Below are 17,492 nucleotides of genomic sequence, written 5' to 3'. Positions count from 1 at the left end.
GTCCTGCTGGCCACATGACTCGGAAGCTGTACGCCGGCTCCCTCGGCCAGTAAAGCGAGATGAGCGTCACAACCCCAGAGTCTGCCATGACTAGACCTAACGGTCAGGGGTCCCCCCCTTTACCTTTACTTTTACACTTCTATATACCTATACACTCCTCCTTCCACAATGTTTATTTAACTTTTAACATTTTAATAGCCCCAAATTGTTCAAACCTACCCTTATAAGACTTGACTTTGGAGAGGTCAGTGCTGAGGACAGACACACCCCTCCTTCCCTAACCCTGAATTGTGGCACACAAAATACTCCAAGCTTCTGCAGCCTCCTTACAAACTGGGTCGGACCACTGGGCCCATTTTGCCCAGGGCTGTGGCCGATTCTCTGTGCCATCGGGATTCCGAGGGTCTTGGGTCTTCCTCTACCTGCTTGCCTGAGATGCTCTAGCTCAGGCATAGGCAACCTTCGGCCCTCCAGACCCTCCAGACATTTTGGCCTACAACTCCCATGATCCCTTGCTAGCAGGTCCAGTGGTCAGAGATGATGGGGATTGTAGTCCAAAACATCTGGAGGGCCAAAGGTTGCCTATGCCTGCTCTAGCTGGAGGGGCTGGGGATTTTCCCTGAGCCCACCGGCCTGTCTTTTGGGCTGCGGCCCCTTCCACCTCGAGCAAAACACAGTCGGGTGTCAAAACATAAGGGTGGGGGGTCATGCCAGGTCCCTGAGTGACGCACGACAGCCCCGCCCACCCAAAGCCAGGGCTGGGTCTGCCTTGTCCCAGCTCTGATGGTTGGGGAGGTAGGGGGTCTGTACAGTGTTTTGACAGCAGTGAGGGGTGGATTCTGATCCCGGAAACCTCCACAATGTTTTCCCACAAGGCAAAGGTGTTCAGGCCCAGTCCCGTCCCGATGTCCTCGGGGAACGTGAAATGGCCAGGCATCTGGTTGGGCGCTGAGAGAGCAGCGTGCTGGTCTTGATGGGCCTGTGGACCGATCCAGATATGGGGAGGTGACAAGATAAGCTATCTTGAAATAGCTGAAGGGCTTCGCATGGAAGATGGACAAGCTTGTTTTCCGCTGCTCCGGAGGGTAGGACTCGAACCCATGGCTTCAGGTTACAAGAAAGGAGATTCCGACTAAACATCAGGAAGACCTTCCCAATGGTAAGAGCTGTTTGACAGTGGAAGGTTGTGGACTCTCCTTTCCTGGAGCTTGGGTGTCCATCTGTCATGGATGCTTTAGCGGAGATTCCTGCACTGCAGGGGGTTGAGCTGGATGACCCTCGGGGTTCCCTTCCATCTCTATGATTCCGTGGTTCAGCAGGCTCTTGATGTTCTTATGCCTAAGGTCAGAGGTGGGACCCCTTCAGTAGTGAGGATGAAACAGGCCTGGAGTGGGCTAGTGGTCAGTGTTGATCTGGAGGGGCGAAGTTTGGCCCTTCCCCTGCTCGGAAATGGGGAAACGGAGATGTTCTCAAGAGCTGCTCTGTGGGGCACAGGCTTCTGCCCCATCAAACAGCACTGGGATATTAGGTAAGGGGCCTGAGGACTCCTTGGCCCGCTTGCATCCTGGCATGCCAAGGCGGGACTTCTTGATGGTTGGTGAGAGACCAGCTGGGGCTTGGACCTGCTGCTTCTAGGAAGAAGGGCAGAGGGCGTCCCGGGGTCCCAAAGGGGAGGCCACAGGGCACTGGGCTGGTCTTGTTCCTGGGTCAAAGCGGGAGGGCGGGTGGCCCTTTCTAGATGGCTCCATTAGAGGAGGCACCTGGCTTCTAGGTCAGGGGTCCAGTCTACTGTCCCTCAGACCTTGTGGGGGGGCCGGACTATTTTTTTTGGGGGGGGGGGAATGAACGAATTCTTATGCCCCACAAATAACCCAGAGATGCAATTTAAATACCGTATTTTTTGCTCTATAAGACTCACTTTTTCCCTCCTAAAAAGTAAGGGGAAATGTGTGTGCGTCTTACGGAGCGAATGCAGACTGCGCAGCTATCCCAGAAGCCAGAACAGCAAGAGGGATTGCTGCTTTCACCTGCGCAGCGATCCCTCTTGCTGTTCTGGCTTCTGAGATTCAGAATATATTTTTTCTTGTTTTCCTCCTCCAAAAACTTGGTGCGTCTTGTGGTCTGGTGTGTCTTATAGAGTGAAAAATACGGTAAAAGGACACATTCTACTCATGTAAAAACATGCTGATTCCCAGACCATCTGTGGGCCAGATTTAAAAAGTGATTGGGCTGGATCTGGCCCCTGGACCTCCGTTTTTCCTACCCATGTTCTAGGTCTAGCTTCTTCTACACTCTTGTGCAAATTAATTGAAACAAGCAATGTAGTTTATTGTACAAAACTCACATATACATGTACAAAACTCAAGCATACATACATTAGTAATGAATATGCCCTCCGCTCTTTTTAAGCAGTATTTGAACATGGTTTGGCATGGAGTCTCCTAGTTTTGAACAGTCACTGTTGATTTTCGGATCCCTGCACCACACTTGAATCAGCGCCTGAAGGAGCTGCTCCATAGTCGTAAAGTCTGCAGCACGGAGGCGACTTTTGCATACAGCCCACAAATTCTCAATGGGATTTACGTCCGGGGAATTCCCTGGCCAATCAAGTTTCTGTATTTGCTGCTCTGTCATGAATTTCTTCGCCACTTTCAATGTGTGACAGGGGGCTAGGTCCTGGTGCAATATCCCAGGACCGTCGGGACACCTCTTTTCCATCTCTGGAATAACTCTTTCGTAGAACCTCAATATATTGTGGCGAGCGCATCATTCCTTCTATTGGCCGCAGGCTTCCGACACCATAAAGATCAACTGACTTGTTTTGAGTACAGAATGACGAGTAAGATAGAAAACATGCTTTGTTTCAGTTAATTTGCACAAGGGTGTAGGTCTTGCTTGGGCCACGTTTATGTGCCACTTCCGGGGATTTGGGGCCTGAGTGATCTTTCTGACTCAGAAATCCAGCCTTCCAGCTTCCCTGTTTTGGACCAGCTCCAGCCTGGCTCTGCTCGGCCTCTGCAGCTGAAGGCAGCCATGCTTCTGATCCCAGGAGGGGAGAGAGGCTCTGGGGCTGCTTGCGGCTTTCCCGAGGGCACCGGGGGAAGAGGACGCTGGCCTGATCCTGCAGGCTCTGACGCTGCTACCTAGGAGGTAGCAGGCAAGGCTAGCAGCAGCCAAGTGACTCCACCAGGTGGCAGCAAAGCAGCTTCGTGGGGTTTAGAGTCCCTGGGATATGTTGGGGGGGTTGGTGCTGCCAGCCCTGGTGTGTGTGGGGGGGGGGGGGAGGCTCAGGTGTCCAAGGTGGGGGGGCACAGCTCCCAGGGGTGCAGAAATGCCCACTGCACAGCCTGTGGGGTGTGGAAGGGGTCGGAACTCCATCTGAGCCCCCCATCACTAAAGTCACCACCCTTGCTCTCTGCCCCCCCCCTTGGGCCAAAGGGACCCCTCCTTCTCTGAGTTGCTCTCTTCTGGCCTCTGCAACTGCCCTGGTCTCAGAGACTTTAGCTTCTTTTTCCAGGCTTTGCTCGGCAGAATTTCCCCTGGGCAGAAACTCCCCTAGAATTGCCAGCTGCGGTTCCCATTATTCCAAGGCATGATGTTTGGAGCCAGTGATAGCCTTCTAATCCTCCACGCATTTGCCTAATCCTCTCCGAAAGCTGGTGGCCATTACAGCCTCAAGTGGGAAGGAGTTCCACAGGTTAACTGTCAAGAAATCCCTTCTTTTCTTGAGTGCTTTGGTTAAGAACAAAGGAAGAAAATCTCTATCCACTTTCTCTGTGCTATATATAATTTCACACACCTCTTATTATGGCCCCCCTTCTTTTTCTCGGCTAAAATGCCCCCAACATTATGACTAGCTTGACTTTGGAACGGTCTCCCTCGGGAAGGGAAACCTCCTTGGAGGTTTTTAAGCAGAGGTTGGGTGGCCATCTTTCAAGGATGCTTTAGCTGAGATTCTTGCAGTGCAGGGACTTGGATTGGGGTCTCTTCCAACTCTACAATTCTATGATTTGAACCTTTCCTCTCTGTGATGAAATCTCAAGGCCTGAGTGTGGGTCTAATGAAGACTTGTGGGTCATCCTTAGATGGCAGATGGCCTGTTCTGTGCGGCAGGCCAAAGGAGAGCATCTCTCGCAGGGAGGATCTGAACGATAATCTTGGTCATTTGATTCCCCTTTTTACCCATTGCTGTCTTTTTATTTGTATATAATGCTTGTTTTATGTTGCCATGGCCATTGGCTAATGCAAATAAAGTTATCTATCTATCTATCTCGCAGGGAGGGATGCGGGAGAGACAAAACAAGCCAATTCAGAGGAAGTTTACCGGAGAATAATTCTTTATTTCCTCACCCCCCAACACACACACGCCGAACCTGCTGATCCCTAGCACTGGTCTTGAGCCTTGGTGCCATAGACCTCCACCTCGCACAAGGTCAAGTATTCGGCCCTTCCCGGGATGTGGATGCTCACATAGCGGCCCTTGAGCCAATTGCAATACAAGGTGCTGACGGAGCCAAGGCTGGTGTCTGTGATGGTCCCACAGCTGCAGAGAGAAAGTGGAGGTGAATCCAAAACAGCTCAGTCTATGGGGATATTCATACATTTATTCATACGTTTTGTTTCTATGCCGCTTTAGATTTTGAAGGGAAAAAAATCTGAAAGCAGTTTTCAGCCTGAATGTGAAAGGACTCCCAAATGTCAGCCCCCACCCATTCCAATCGCTCAAAGGTGGCTTCCCACATTCCCCAATTTTCATCATTAACCGCTGGCATTGTTTTAAGGGTCCACTGCATGCCCAGGTCTTCACAAAGACTGGGGGGGGGCAGATTTCTGTGCCAAGGCAGGACAAGGGGCTTCTAATGGATCTCCAAGCGGAGGGATTGGAGGAAGGGCAGCGGCTTCTGGCCGAAGAGAGCAGACAGGAGGCGGCCAGGCGGAGTCTGAGGAGGACCCAGGAGGAGGGGGCTGCAGGGGTCAAGGGGGGTGAGGAGCTGGTGGCGGAGCAGAGGTTTGGCTAAGGAAAGCGCAACTTCACAGAGGAGGGAGAAGCGAAGTGAACTGGCAATGTGCTGAAGAGGTCGGGCAGAGGAGAGGAGACCAAGGAAGCCTTGACTCCATCCCTGAAGGAGGGATTGGGGTGGGGGGTGTTTTTGTTTATGGCCTGTCTTTTCCCCTGATGGGACTCAGCATGGCTTTGTCAGGAGTGCATGCAGGAGCCAGGCCCTGTGACCAATAGGACTCTGCAGGACTGGGGCCTTCCTAAGTTTGTTCTGAAGAGGCAAAGCGTGGCCGCACAGGTGAGGCCGATTGGTAACTCACAGCACCTGGTGGCAAGAGCTGGGAAGGGATATAAGGGCAGCATTTCACTTTGGCTCTTTGCCACAGCAACACGTTCCCTGCCTTGCTGCGTTTGGCTTCTTGCTTCCTGACCCTTGGACCCCTGACTTTGTGACTCCTTGCTTCCTGACCCTCGGACCCTTGGCTTCCTGACTCCTGGCTTCTGGACCCCCGTTCCTGCTCCCACCCCTCCATCTTGCCCCCGGTCCCAACGTCCCCAGCCGGGACTTTGATCGCCCGTAAACCAGACCGTGACAGGCTTACATATCGTTAAGCAATCGTTACCAACCCCCCCTCCCCAATTAAATGGTGGTAGAATTAAAACTGTACACTTCGTGTTTGCTGGGACCTGTGTAGAGGAGGGCGACCAAGATGGCCAAGAGTCTGGGAACCAAGTCTTAATGAGGAACGGTTGATGGAACTGGGGATGTTTAGCCTAGAAAGGGAAATATGAGAGCCATCTCCAAATATCCCAAGAGCTGTCACCTGGAAGATGGAGCGAGCTTCTTTTCTCCTGGGGTGGAGGGGAGGACCTGAACCAAGGACTCCAAGTTACAAGAAGGGAGATTTCTGGAAGGAGATTTTGGGAAGAGGCAACCGGAACTTACAGGGGGTTGGACTTGCCATGGTCAGCCACAGAGTCTCCCACGCGTATCTCGGCTCCCTGGAGTCTCTTACCACAGCAGTCCTCACGATTCTTCACCACCACAGCAGAGATGGCGTACTGGTGGCCCAAGTCCACGTGCCACCAGGGCTCCGTGTCCAGCTGCGTGTGGGTGCAGGTGCCCGTTTTATACCAGTCCCCACCGCAGTTCCCATCCACGGCTTTGCTTGCTGTTCCAATAATCTCGTGGGGGAAGACGGAGGACTGACAGGTTGGGCGGCCTCTGGCCAGGTTGCGAGCTGGAGTCAGAGAAGGAGAGAAAAAAGATGGGGACAAGGGCAAATAATAATGCAATAAGAGACCAGCCCGTCTCATCCACTCCAATACTTCTGGAAGCCCCCAAGCAGGGCAGGAAGGCAACAGCAGGCTCATTATTACTTTTAAATTTATATTTCTTTCATGCTCAGAACGAGCAGTGACACTGAAGAATACAGTACCGCTGGTGTGGTAGCATTCCTTAATTATACCATAGCCATGTGCCCTACTTGAGAGACAGAAGCCCCACGTCCGCACAGGAGCTCAGAGAAATGAGGAGGTGCTTACAGAACAAAATGAGACTTTCTATTGAATTGCACTCGCTTACTAGCAGTGCCTGTGAAAAGGATCTAGGGGTCTTGGTGGACCACAACTTAACCTGAGTGATGCAGAAGCAAAAAAAAGAAAAAAGTGAAAGCTATTCTAGGCTACATCAGTAGAAGTCTAAGGTCCAGATCAAGGGAAGCAATCGTTCCACTCTCTTCTGCCTTGGAATACTGTGTCCAGTTCTGGCCACCATAATTTAAGAAGGAGGTTGAGAAGCTGGGAAGGTGTGCAGAGGAGGGCGACCAAGATGATCAAAGATCTGGAAACCAAGCCTTATGAGGAACAGTTGAAGGTGTTGAATATGTTTAGCCTGGAAAAGAGGAGCCTGAGAGGAGATATGAGAGCCGTCTGCAAATATCTCAAGTGCTGTCACCTGGAAGACGGGGCAAGCTTGTTTTCCCCTGCTCTGGAGGGTTGGACTTGAACCCATGGCCTTATGTTGCAAGAAAGGAGAGTCCTACTAAACATTTGAAAAACCTTTCTGACAGTAAGAGCTGTTTGGCAGTGGAAGAGGCTCCCACGAGAGGGGGGACTCTCCTTCCCTGGGGGGTTTTAAGCAGAGGTTGGATGGCCACCTGTCCTGGGTGCTTGAGTTGAGATTCCTGCATTTCAGGGGGTTGGACTAGATGACCCCGGGGTGCCTTTCAACTCTACAGTTATATGATCCTATGAGGCTGACCCAGGGTCTCTCTCTCCAAAAACAGCAGGGCCAACAGACTGAAACTGGACTCTATTTGTTGACTTAATAAAGTCTGTCTCGTGCTTGCTTGTAATAAAACTCCAAAGTGTTGCTTTGACCCATAGACTGGCCCTTGCGCCCCCCCCCCTGTCTTACCAATAGCTTGCAGTTCTGGCTTGCAGCTCTGGGCCTCCGCCTGGCCTGACAGGAGCACCAGGGCCAGCAGCCAAGTCCAGGTGGGGAGCATCCTGCAAGGGCAGAGGGGAGATGGCAGTGAGGGACAGCCGCCTGCAGGAGCCATGGGGGTCTGGGCCCCCTAGCAGCCTCAGAGGGCTTTGCTTGCAGCCAGGAGTGGCATTCAGGTCAATCAAGGACCACGTTGGGCAGGAGAACGGTCGTCCTCCAAAGATTCCTTACAGTCCTATATAAGACCTGAACAATAAGAATGCCATTTCAGATCTGCCCATTCAGGGTCAAGACTTCTAGGCATGTTGTAGTCTTCAAGGCTCACATCCAATGGATTTCCCAGACTTACCTTGGCTCTCTTTCTTGGGATCAGCGCCTGTTGTCCTTCTTGGTGTCTTGGCAAGCCCAGGTTTTTCTCTTGAAACTGACACAGAGCCCTCCCTGCTTCCAGCTGAGTCCTCTCCCTCCTGGTTTTATCCCCTTTCAAACAGGCAGTTCCTGCTTGACTCAGAACAACCCGACCAATCAGGAAGATGGGAATTTGGCTATCAAGATCCACTGTTTACATCCGTCTTCTCACACAGCTTGTGTGGTTTCTACATCTCTGCCAAGAGGGGGAATTTGCACAGCCTTATCACCAGGGGATCTGCCTTGAGTTTAGCAATATATCCTTGTTGCATTTAGAGGGCAGGTGGATGCTAAAGTGAGTACAGTAATACCTTTAGTTGAATGTGCTTCGGGTTGAGCATGTTGCGCTCCGCGGCAACCCGGAAGTAACGGAATCCGTGCATGCGCAGACACGCCGTCGCATCTTGCGTCTGTTCAGGATGTGAACGGGGCTCCAGAACAGATCCCGTTCGCATCCCGAGGTACCACTGTATTGGACGCAGCCAGTCTGGGATTTCCTGAGCCCTGCCATGACCACCACACTCTGTGATCTATGGCAGTTGAGTGCCAGACGGCAACTAAGGCCTTCGATGGCTGCTAGTCATGGTGACGATGTTCTTTCTCCTCTGAAGGCCAGTTGCTGGGAGCCACAAGTAGTGAGAGCGCCGTTTCACTCCTCTCCTTCTAGTGGGCTTCCCATGGGCACCTGGTTGGCAACGGAGAGAACAGGATTCTGGGCGAGGAGATGGACCTCTGGTCTCATCCAGAAGGTTGCTATGAAATTCTTAAGAGAGCCTCTTGACCTCACATAGGTCAATGATGTTGTCAATGCTACTTCAGACTATTGACTTTGTGTTTTAATGGGCATGGCTGGGAAGTGGCCAAAATAAATATGGCTTTTAGTGTTTGTTGCAAACATGTGTTAAATGAGAAATTGGAGGCTTCATATATTCAAATCACTTGGCACTGCCTAGGGTCAAATATTGCTTCCTCTTGCAGGTCAGAGTCTGCGTCCAGTTGGAGGGAACAGAGAGTTCTAGGAGTCCAGAAATTGCATTTTTTTGAAGGCAAGTTCCAGTCCCTTGGAGATTTACACTCCTCAGAATAATTAAGCAAGACTGGATTTGGCTTAAACTAGGTTTAAATGTGTTGTTTAGACATGCTAGGCTGCTCAATGTTTGTCCTGATTCACCTTTCTGCCTTGTCTTTAAACTCATCTCTTTTTAATTCCAGGGTGAGAGACCACTCAACAGTCCAGCTCATCGAAGTGCAAGTCCCCTGTGGGTCTACGCAGTCAGTAAAAGGAGGAAGTTCCAGCCAAGAAATTTGGAGCAAAACAGCAATCAGAAGACCATGATCTTTATTGTTGTGCAACAGGTCTCCCCAGGAGTAAGAACCCCGAGTAAGGGGTGACGTCCTCTTTTAAACCTTCCCTCCTTCCCCCAGAATACACTTCAAGGGGCATCACTGATACATCATCACTACATCACTGGGATGTCACAAATGGGCAGGGGGTAAATAAGTCCAACATGAGGTCACTTTCTCCGACCCCTTTCCCAACACCTCTTAAGTCCCCATCACCAAAAGAACAATAGAACTCTTGACATCTCCTTGCCCTCAGTCTGGAGATGGGCTTTCAGAACATCGGACTTGCTCAACCGCCTCTGCGGATGTCTAGTGTTGCCCCCCTGGTCGCTCCCTGGGTAGGGGGCCGTGTCTGTGCTCTCATGCTTGGGGGATTGTGGCGGGATGCCCTGTTCCTGCTGCCTACAGGACTTCCTGATTCTTGGCTCATGGAGGGAGGTGGAGCCCAAATTCACCTTTCTTTAAGGGTTAAAATGGCCTTGGAATGAGGAGAGCCCGTTAAAGTATGGATTTTCTATGAATTTATAAAGCTAGGTATCTTCCCTGAGCTGTCGAGTCGAAAGGATACATTCAGGCATGATACTTGTAAAATTGTAACAACTTTAAAGATGTGCCCCCCCCCCCCCCCGGTCATTTCCGTAACAACCTCTTTTGACTTACCAGGCAACCTTTTACCTTGGTTCACCTCCGTTAGCCAGAGAATTTGCTTTCTGTATCTTTGCAGCTTCTTTTTGATACAGGCATGAAAAGTCAACGGGCTGACCCTAATAAGGCTGTATTAATTCGCTAGGGTTGGTGAAAGAAAGAAAACAGTTTTTCTGCTTTTGTCCTGAATCGGTTGTGCTTTCATTGGTGTGGAAGGGTGAATAATCCTGCCTTTTCTGATGTCTCAGAAGGGTTTTTTCAGTTTCTCTCCTGGTTAGAGGCTATTTACTCCCAGGAGTTTAGGTCTCCCCCCCTTTTATGACAGCAGGAAATCTGCATGCAGAAGACAGAAGGGCAAGGGACAACTTGGATCTAAATGTCATTAAGAGAAGGAGCCGCCACAGTTTTCCCCCAAGCAACATTTCTGTGGGTTCTCCCTGCTGCTTCCAGAATCCATTTCTTCTTCTTCTTCTTCTTCTTCTTCTTCTTCTTCTTCTTCTTCTTCTTCTTCTTCTTCTTCTTCTTCTTCTATTGATTTTCCACATTTATCACAAAAGCAACATAACAAAACACACAAGAAAGAAAAACACATTACACTACAAAACTAAACACAACTGACAAAGGGCGCATGTGCGTCGGGAGTGAGGCCAAAGAGATACGAATAAGGTAGAGAGGTGGAATTTCTGGGTTCTACGGGGGTTTCCCTGGGCCTGGGGGGAGCCTGCGTCCCTGCCTCTTGCGCCCGAAGGCGCTGGGTGGCTGTGGTGGAGGCAATTGCCGGGCGGGCCGGATCTGGCCCACGGACCGTAGTTTGAGGACCTCTGTCTTAGTGCATAATTCTCTGGCCTCCCTCATTGTGCGACCAGTTCTCTTTGTGAGGGATCCCTGGCACATAGGACTTGCAGTCTCCACAAGGCATCACTTGGCCTCCTCTATGGCTCTGGCAAAATCACAGAGCCCCTTGGTTCTGACGAACAAATTGGAGAGACAAAAGAAGGCTGCTCAAAGGATGTTTATTGGACAACCAATATTGATTCCATCAGTTCTGCCCATGCCCCTTTCGACACGACACACGGCTGGTTATCTCTGAGGTTCATCCTCCAACTTTGTCCCATAAACTTCCACCTCACACAAGGTCAGGATAGCTAGCTTTCCCCGGTGGTTCACGCTCACATAGCGACCCTTCATCCCCTGGCAACTGATGGTGCTGATGGAGCCACGATTATAATCTGTGATGGTCCCACAGCTGCAGAGGGGAAAGGGAGGTCAGCGTTGGGGTGGAAGCCATTCAGAATGACTCTGTCTACCCTCTGAGGTATTTCCATGGCTGCGGGAACCCCTGGCTCACTAGAGGTACATGTGAAAAGGATCTAGGGTTCTTGGTGGACCACAAACGGAACATGAGTCAAGAGTGTGATGCAGCAGCTCCCCCCCCCCCCATTTTTTATCTTCGAACCCATTTCTCTTTTTATCTTCCTTTAATAAGTCGAAATTCCAAATCGAGTTAATAGACTGTAAAGATAAAATTTTATCAAGAATGTATAGTTTATTGCTAGAATGGTATACAAAAGACGAAGAAGTAAAGGAATCAATGATAAAATGGGCAATTGATATTGGGCATAACATTGAATTGGATGCGTGGAAAAGATTATGGAAGGAGGGTTTGAGATTTACAGGATGCATGGCTTTAAAGGAAAACTTGCTAAAAATGATGTATAGATGGCATTTGACGCCAGCAAAATTAGCTAAAATGTATAGGAAAAAAGAAAGAAAATGTTGGAAATGTAAAAAGGCAGATGGGGACTATTTCCATATGTGGTGGACCTGCGATAAGATAAAAAAAAAAAATTGGGAATCAATTTATAATGAACTCAAAAAAATATTTAGATATACTTTCCCCAAAAGACCGGAAGCGTGTCTATTAGGCTTAATAGGAACAGAAATTAAAATAGAAGATCAAAATTTGTTCATGTATGCTACAGCTGCCGCGAGGACCCTTCTGGCCCAAAGATGGAAAGTACAAGATATACCAACTATTCAGGAGTGGCAGGCGAAGTTGACAGAATATGCAGAACTTGCCAAACTGTCAGGGAGGATCCGGGACCAGGGAGATCAAAGATACCAAAATAACTGGAGTAAATTTATTGAATATTTAAAGAAGAATTGTAAAGAGGTCAAGACACTAGCAGGATCGACATAATACCTCCAATGTATAATAGTACTAATATGAGAATGATGTGCGTGATGGAAAGAGGATAAATATACCAGTTGTGGGGAGGGAGGGGGGTCGCGACTCGGCAGAGTCAAAGGGAATGTATGGTGCTATTACAATTTGCTGGAAAAGAATATGTAAGGAAAACAATAAAAATTCACTTGGCAAAGAGTGTGATGCAGCAGCAAAAAAAAGCCAATGCTCTTCTAGGCTGCATCAACAGAAGTCTAGTGTCCAGATCATGGGAAGTCATAGTACCCCTCTATTCTGCCTTAGTCAGAACATGCCTGGAGTCCTGTGTCCCGTTCTGGGCACCACAATCTCAGAAGGATGTTGACAAGCTGGAAGGTTTGCAGAAGAGGGTGTGGCGATCAGACAGGGTCCCCGGACGTTTGACGGTCTATTGATCCCTGTGCCACCACTATGATCACTACCCCGCTGCCACCAACCCGTTTCTGTTGGGTACACACTGAGTCCAGACAGTTGTTAACATTAAAACAAATAATCAAGTTTATTTTATAAGCCTTAACAGGTTTATGGTTTCAGATAATTTTTCTTGTCAGTTTCTTATCCTTAGTTTCTATACTGGCCTATACCTTTCCTAATAACTTCTAACTGATTATCCCCAGACTCCTCCTTTCAGTTTCACTCACTCTCACACATCAAAACTAGACCAACCCACAGACTTGTCCTCCCTCTTCCTTCTCCAACTCCCAACTGACTTCCAAACAACTCCAACTCCAACTCCAACTCCTCCTCTTGGGTTCCCACTGGCCAATCACTTCACACTCATTTAACCCTTATGACCCACCTAGGAGGGCAAACGCCACAAAGGGCAACCAAGATGATCAAGGGTCTGGAAACCAAGCCTTATGAAGCACAGTTGAGGGACCTGGGTATGTTTAGCCTGGAAAAGAGGTGACTGAGAGGAGATATGATAGCCATCTTTCAATATCTTAGGACTGTCACATGGAGGAGGGAACATGCTTGTTCATCTCGAGGGCAGGATTCAAACCAAAGGGAAGTCATGGCTTCAGGCTTGATGAAGAAGGCAGGAGTGTCAGGGAAGAGGGAGAGTGAAAGAAGAGGGAGGGGAGGAAAGATGAGAAGCTCAGTCTTGGACTTATGAACTTGAGACACCAGTGAAGCATCCGAGTGGAGAAGTCAGAGAGGCCTTTCCACCCAGGAGCAGGAATTAGCCCGTGCCATTCCACACAGAAGCAGGTCTTGAAATATGGGCAGGATCCACTACCCCCTGCGCCCCCCACCCTGATTGGGAATAGAACAAAGGAGCTACAAGTTAATGAATCTGCAGGTGGTGATAATAATAATAATAATAATAATAATAATAATAATAATAATAATAATTTATTATTTATATCCCGCCCATCTGGCTGGGCCTTCCCAGCCACTCTGGGCGGCTTCCATAAAAACCAAAAATACAGTAAAATCACACGTTAAAAACTTCCCTGAACAGGGCTCCTGGGATGCCTTTGCTGAAGGACGAGGGGGGAGGGGAGAGGCAACGGGAACTTACAGGGGGTTGAACTTGCCATGGTCAATCACGTGGTCTCCCACACGGATCTGGGCTCCCTGGAGTCTCTCACTGCAGCAGTCTGCACGGTTTTTCACCACCACAGAGGAGATAGCATACCGGTCGTCCAATTCCACATGCCACCATGGTCCATATTCTTGGTGGGTGTGGGTGCAGGAGGCATGACCGAAGACCCCGTCAGAGTTCCCATCGACAGCTTTGTCAGCTGACGGATCACTTGGATGTGAGGTGATGGAGGACTGACAGGCTGGGCGGCCTCTGGCCAAGTTGAGAGCTGGAGCAACAGCTTGATAGAAAGAAGACGGGGCAGAAGAAGGAGGAGGAGAAGGAGGAGAAGAAGGAGAAGGAGGAGTTTGGACTTGATATCCTGCTTTATCACTCCCTTTAAGGAGTCTCAAAGCGGCTAACATTCTCCTTTCCCTTCCTCCCCCACAACAGACACTCTGTGAGGTGAGTGGGGCTGAGAGACTTCAGAGAAGTGTGACTGGCCCAAGGTCACCCAGCAGCTGCATGTGGAGGAGCGGAGACACGAACCCGGTTCACCAGATTATGAGTCCACCGCTCTTCACCACTACACCACACTGGCTCTGCAATTAAGGGAGAAGTAAGAACACAAGAATAGTCCTGACGCAGCAGGATCAGGCCAAAAGGGCCCATCTAGTCCATCATCCTGTTCTCCCAGTCGCCACCCATATTAAGAACTAGCAGTTAACCTACAGATAACAGCAGTGCCAATAAATGCCATTCTGTTTTACAAAATTTATATTGCATTTGCCAGTCATAAATCCTCCGAGTGGTTTGCAGTCATCATACTCATCCTGGCCAGAATGAGACTTTGTGGGCGATCAGTTTCCAGGTCCAGAAGTTGGGGACTTCCCCATTGCCAGATGAGATTGCGAACCCTCTGAAGGTTGAGGTGCAGAGTTTTGGGGGGCTCCCAGATCCATCTTTCTTAATGGAGCTTCAGGTTACCTCTGTGGTCAGAAGCACCCATTTTCACCTTAGGTTGGTGCACCAACTCTGCCCTTTCCGGGACAGGAATACTTTGGCCACGGCGATGCATGCCTTGGTAATGTTACAACTGGACTACTGTAATGCACCCTATGTGGGACGTCCCTTGGGATGGGCTCAGAAGCTGCAGCTGGCGCATGATGCTGCGGCCAAGTTGCTGAGTGGACATGTGCTGAGGAAGCTGTCAGTTACCTGCCGGGGCATCTTCAAGGTCTTGTTTCTAACGTGTAAGCACCTGAACAACTTGGGACCAGGTGAACTGAAGGAGTTTCAGCCCTGGCATAGACGTGAAGGGTCACCTATTTTTTGGACCAGTGGCTACATTTTGAATTTTGAGAGATTGCTGTGGATGCCAGTCACAACACGGAAACCTTCTTCATTGCTGCTCCCCCCCTCTCCTAGGCCACCTACCCAATGCGTGGAGTAAGGTGACCTCCAGATTTTCACTATCAGAAACCAGCTTATAGGCCATTGGTTGGGGGAGGAGTAAGAGTGCCCTCTGTTCATGGGGAGGGGCCCTGATTTGCATGCCCACAGGCAAGTTCCCCTTTCCATTCCCTTTCCCCCCCCCCCCCCGCTCTTACTGGTACTTTCCAGGTCCAGCTCGGAGCTTTGGGCCTCCCCACGCCCTGCCAGAAGCACCAGGGGCAGCAGCAAAGTCCAGACGAGGAGCATCCTGCAAGGAGAGAGCAGAGAAGGCAGTGAGGAGAGACTATGAATTTATAGCAGAAGCGGTGCGTATGTCGTGTGTGAGAGTGTGTGTTTGTGTGTCATGTTTGTACAAACTGAATGATTTTTTTTGGGGGGGGGGGTTCCTGCAACAAGCGCTATTGGGCTGGCCTGGAGAACTCTTAATCTCCAAAGTGCTAGAGATGCCTGTGGCGTTTGCCCTCTGATGTGTGTGACATCATACTGGGTTCATAGGGAAAGGGTTAACTAATTGTAAAATGACTAACCAATGGGAACCCAGGGGGAAGAGTTAACTGTGTATAAGGTTTAAGCTCAGAGGGTTTTTGAGTGAGTTAGAGTTAGAGTTGGAGTTGTTGAGAAGATAGTCTGGAGTTAGAAGAGACAGGATAAGTCTGTGGGTTGGGCTAGTCTGGTGTTTGTGTGTGAGAGAGAGAATTTGTTAAGAGGAGTCAGTCAAACAGTTGAGATAATCAGTCAGAAGGTATTAGAAAGCTAAAGGTAAAGGTACCCTTGACCGTTAGGTCCAGTCGTGGCCGCCTCTGGGGTTGTGGCGCTCATCTCGCTTTATTGGCTGAGGGAGCCCGGTGTACAGCTTCTGGGTCATGTGGCCAGCATGACTAAGCCACTTCTGGCGAACCAGAGCAGCGCACGGAAACGCCGTTTACCTTCCCGCCGGAGCGGTACCTAATTATCTACTTGCACTTTGACGTGCTTTCGAACTGCTAGGTTGGCAGGAGCAGGGACTGAGCAACGGGAGCTCACCCCGTCACAGGGATTCAAACCACCGACCTTCTGATCGGCAAGCCCTAGGCTCAGTGGTTTAACCCACAGCGCCACCCGCATCCCTTAGGAAGGTATAGGCTGGTAAAGAAACTAAAGTTAAGATAAAAAAAGGTAAAGGTACCCCTGCCCGTACGGGCCAGTCGTGTCCGACTCTAGGGTTGTGCGCTCATCTCACTTAAGAGGCTGGGAGCCAGCGCTGTCCGGAGACACTTCCAGGTCACGTGGCCAGCGTGATGAAGCTGCTCTGGTGAGCCAGCACCAGCGCAGCACACGGAAACGCCGTTTACCTTCCCGCTATAAAGTGGTACCTATTTATCTACTTGCACTTTTAATGGTGCTTTCGAACTGCTAGGTGGGCAGAAGCTGGGACCGAACAACAGGAGCTCACCCCGCCGCAGGGATTCGAACCGCCAACCATGCGATCGGCAACTCCTAGGTGTTGAGGTTTTACCCACAGCGCCACCTGCGTCCCTTAAAGTTAAGATACTGACAGGAATATTATCTGAGAAACCATAAACTTGTTATTGTTTGTAAAATAAACCTGGTTTTTTTTGGCTCACTTTTAACAACTGACTGGACTCAGTGTTTTACTAGAGAGTAACTGGTTGGTGGCAGCAGGGAAGCGAGCACAGTGGTGGCACAGGGATCAATAGACCGTTAAACGTCCGGGGACCCTGTGTTATCGCCACAGTGCCTAACCGACGTTTAATGTCAAGAAAAGAAAAGAAAACCACAGTTTTAGATATGTCCATTCTGTGGGGCATTCAGGGTCCAGACTTTCTTTTTTGGGAAGTGTTCTAGGCTTCAATAATCACATCCAGTGGGTTTTCTCGACTTACCTTGCCTCTCTTTCTCGGGGTCTGCAGAAGCGTCTGTTGCTCTTGGTGGGAGAGGAGACACAGGTTCTTCTCCCCAAACTGGAACTGAGACCTCCCTGCTTCCAGAGGAGTCCTGCGCCTCCAGGTTTTATCCCCTTCCCAATGGACAGCGCTTGCCTGACGTGGCTCAACTTGGCCAATCAGAAAGATGGTGACACCAGGATCTAGGGATCAAGATCAGGTTTTGACGTCCTTCATCTGAGCTGGGTCTGAGTGGGCTTGTGTGGTTTCTGACTCTCTCCCAAGAGGAAATAAAGGCACCTCCTTGGCAGGTGATGATTTTAGAAGAAGACATCCTCATTCCATTTATCCCATTTAGAGGTCAGATGGGTGCCAAACTGAGCGCTGATACTGGCAGGTCCCAACCACATCAGCTAAGCTCCAAAATGAACACTTTGTGTGGTCAGCCTTGTGGAGAATGGGTAGGCACTTCTGAGTTGAAATGGCCTTTTCCAGCCCATAGAAACATCTCTGCCTCCCTCCCCTTGAACAAGGTCCAAGTGTAGGCCAGCTGGCAG

At 49.9% G+C, this 17,492-nt stretch overlaps 1 protein-coding gene and 1 long non-coding RNA gene across 2 annotated transcripts in view; both read right to left on the bottom strand.

Moving 5' to 3' along the window:
- Window positions 1–17,492, bottom strand: part of LOC307220574 — a 214,764-nt gene that overhangs the window by 78,774 nt on the left and 118,498 nt on the right. The gene's annotated exons all lie outside the window — the stretch shown is intronic.
- LOC307220530 (fucolectin-like) lies at window positions 4,320–17,043 on the bottom strand. The gene is made up of 4 exons (XM_079984546.1): window positions 16,936–17,043; window positions 7,419–7,510; window positions 5,946–6,240; window positions 4,320–4,543 (listed from the first exon to the last, which is right to left on the bottom strand). Exons 2-4 carry the CDS (start codon window positions 7,507–7,509, stop codon window positions 4,384–4,386), a joined length of 546 nt encoding a protein of 181 aa, XP_079840672.1. The 5' UTR covers window position 7,510; window positions 16,936–17,043; the 3' UTR covers window positions 4,320–4,383.

This window comes from Podarcis cretensis (assembly GCF_951804945.1).
Source record: "Podarcis cretensis genome assembly, chromosome: 7".
Taxonomy (NCBI): domain Eukaryota; kingdom Metazoa; phylum Chordata; class Lepidosauria; order Squamata; family Lacertidae; genus Podarcis; species Podarcis cretensis.
This window is presented reverse-complemented; position numbering and strand designations above follow the sequence as displayed.

What these genes read in the sequence shown, in the direction of transcription:
- LOC307220530 (XM_079984546.1), bottom strand. Translation starts at nt 7,509, where the DNA reads ATGCTCCCCACCTGGACTTGGCTGCTGGCCCTGGTGCTCCTGTCAGGC. An exon ending in GCCAGAACTGCAAGCTATTG is followed by an intron (nt 6,241 to 7,418) that starts GTAAGACAGGGG and finishes CTCTGACTCCAG; the next exon opens with CTCGCAACCTGGCCAGAGGC. An exon ending in CATGGCAAGTCCAACCCCCT is followed by an intron (nt 4,544 to 5,945) that starts GTAAGTTCCGGT and finishes TTCTCTCTGCAG; the next exon opens with CTGTGGGACCATCACAGACA.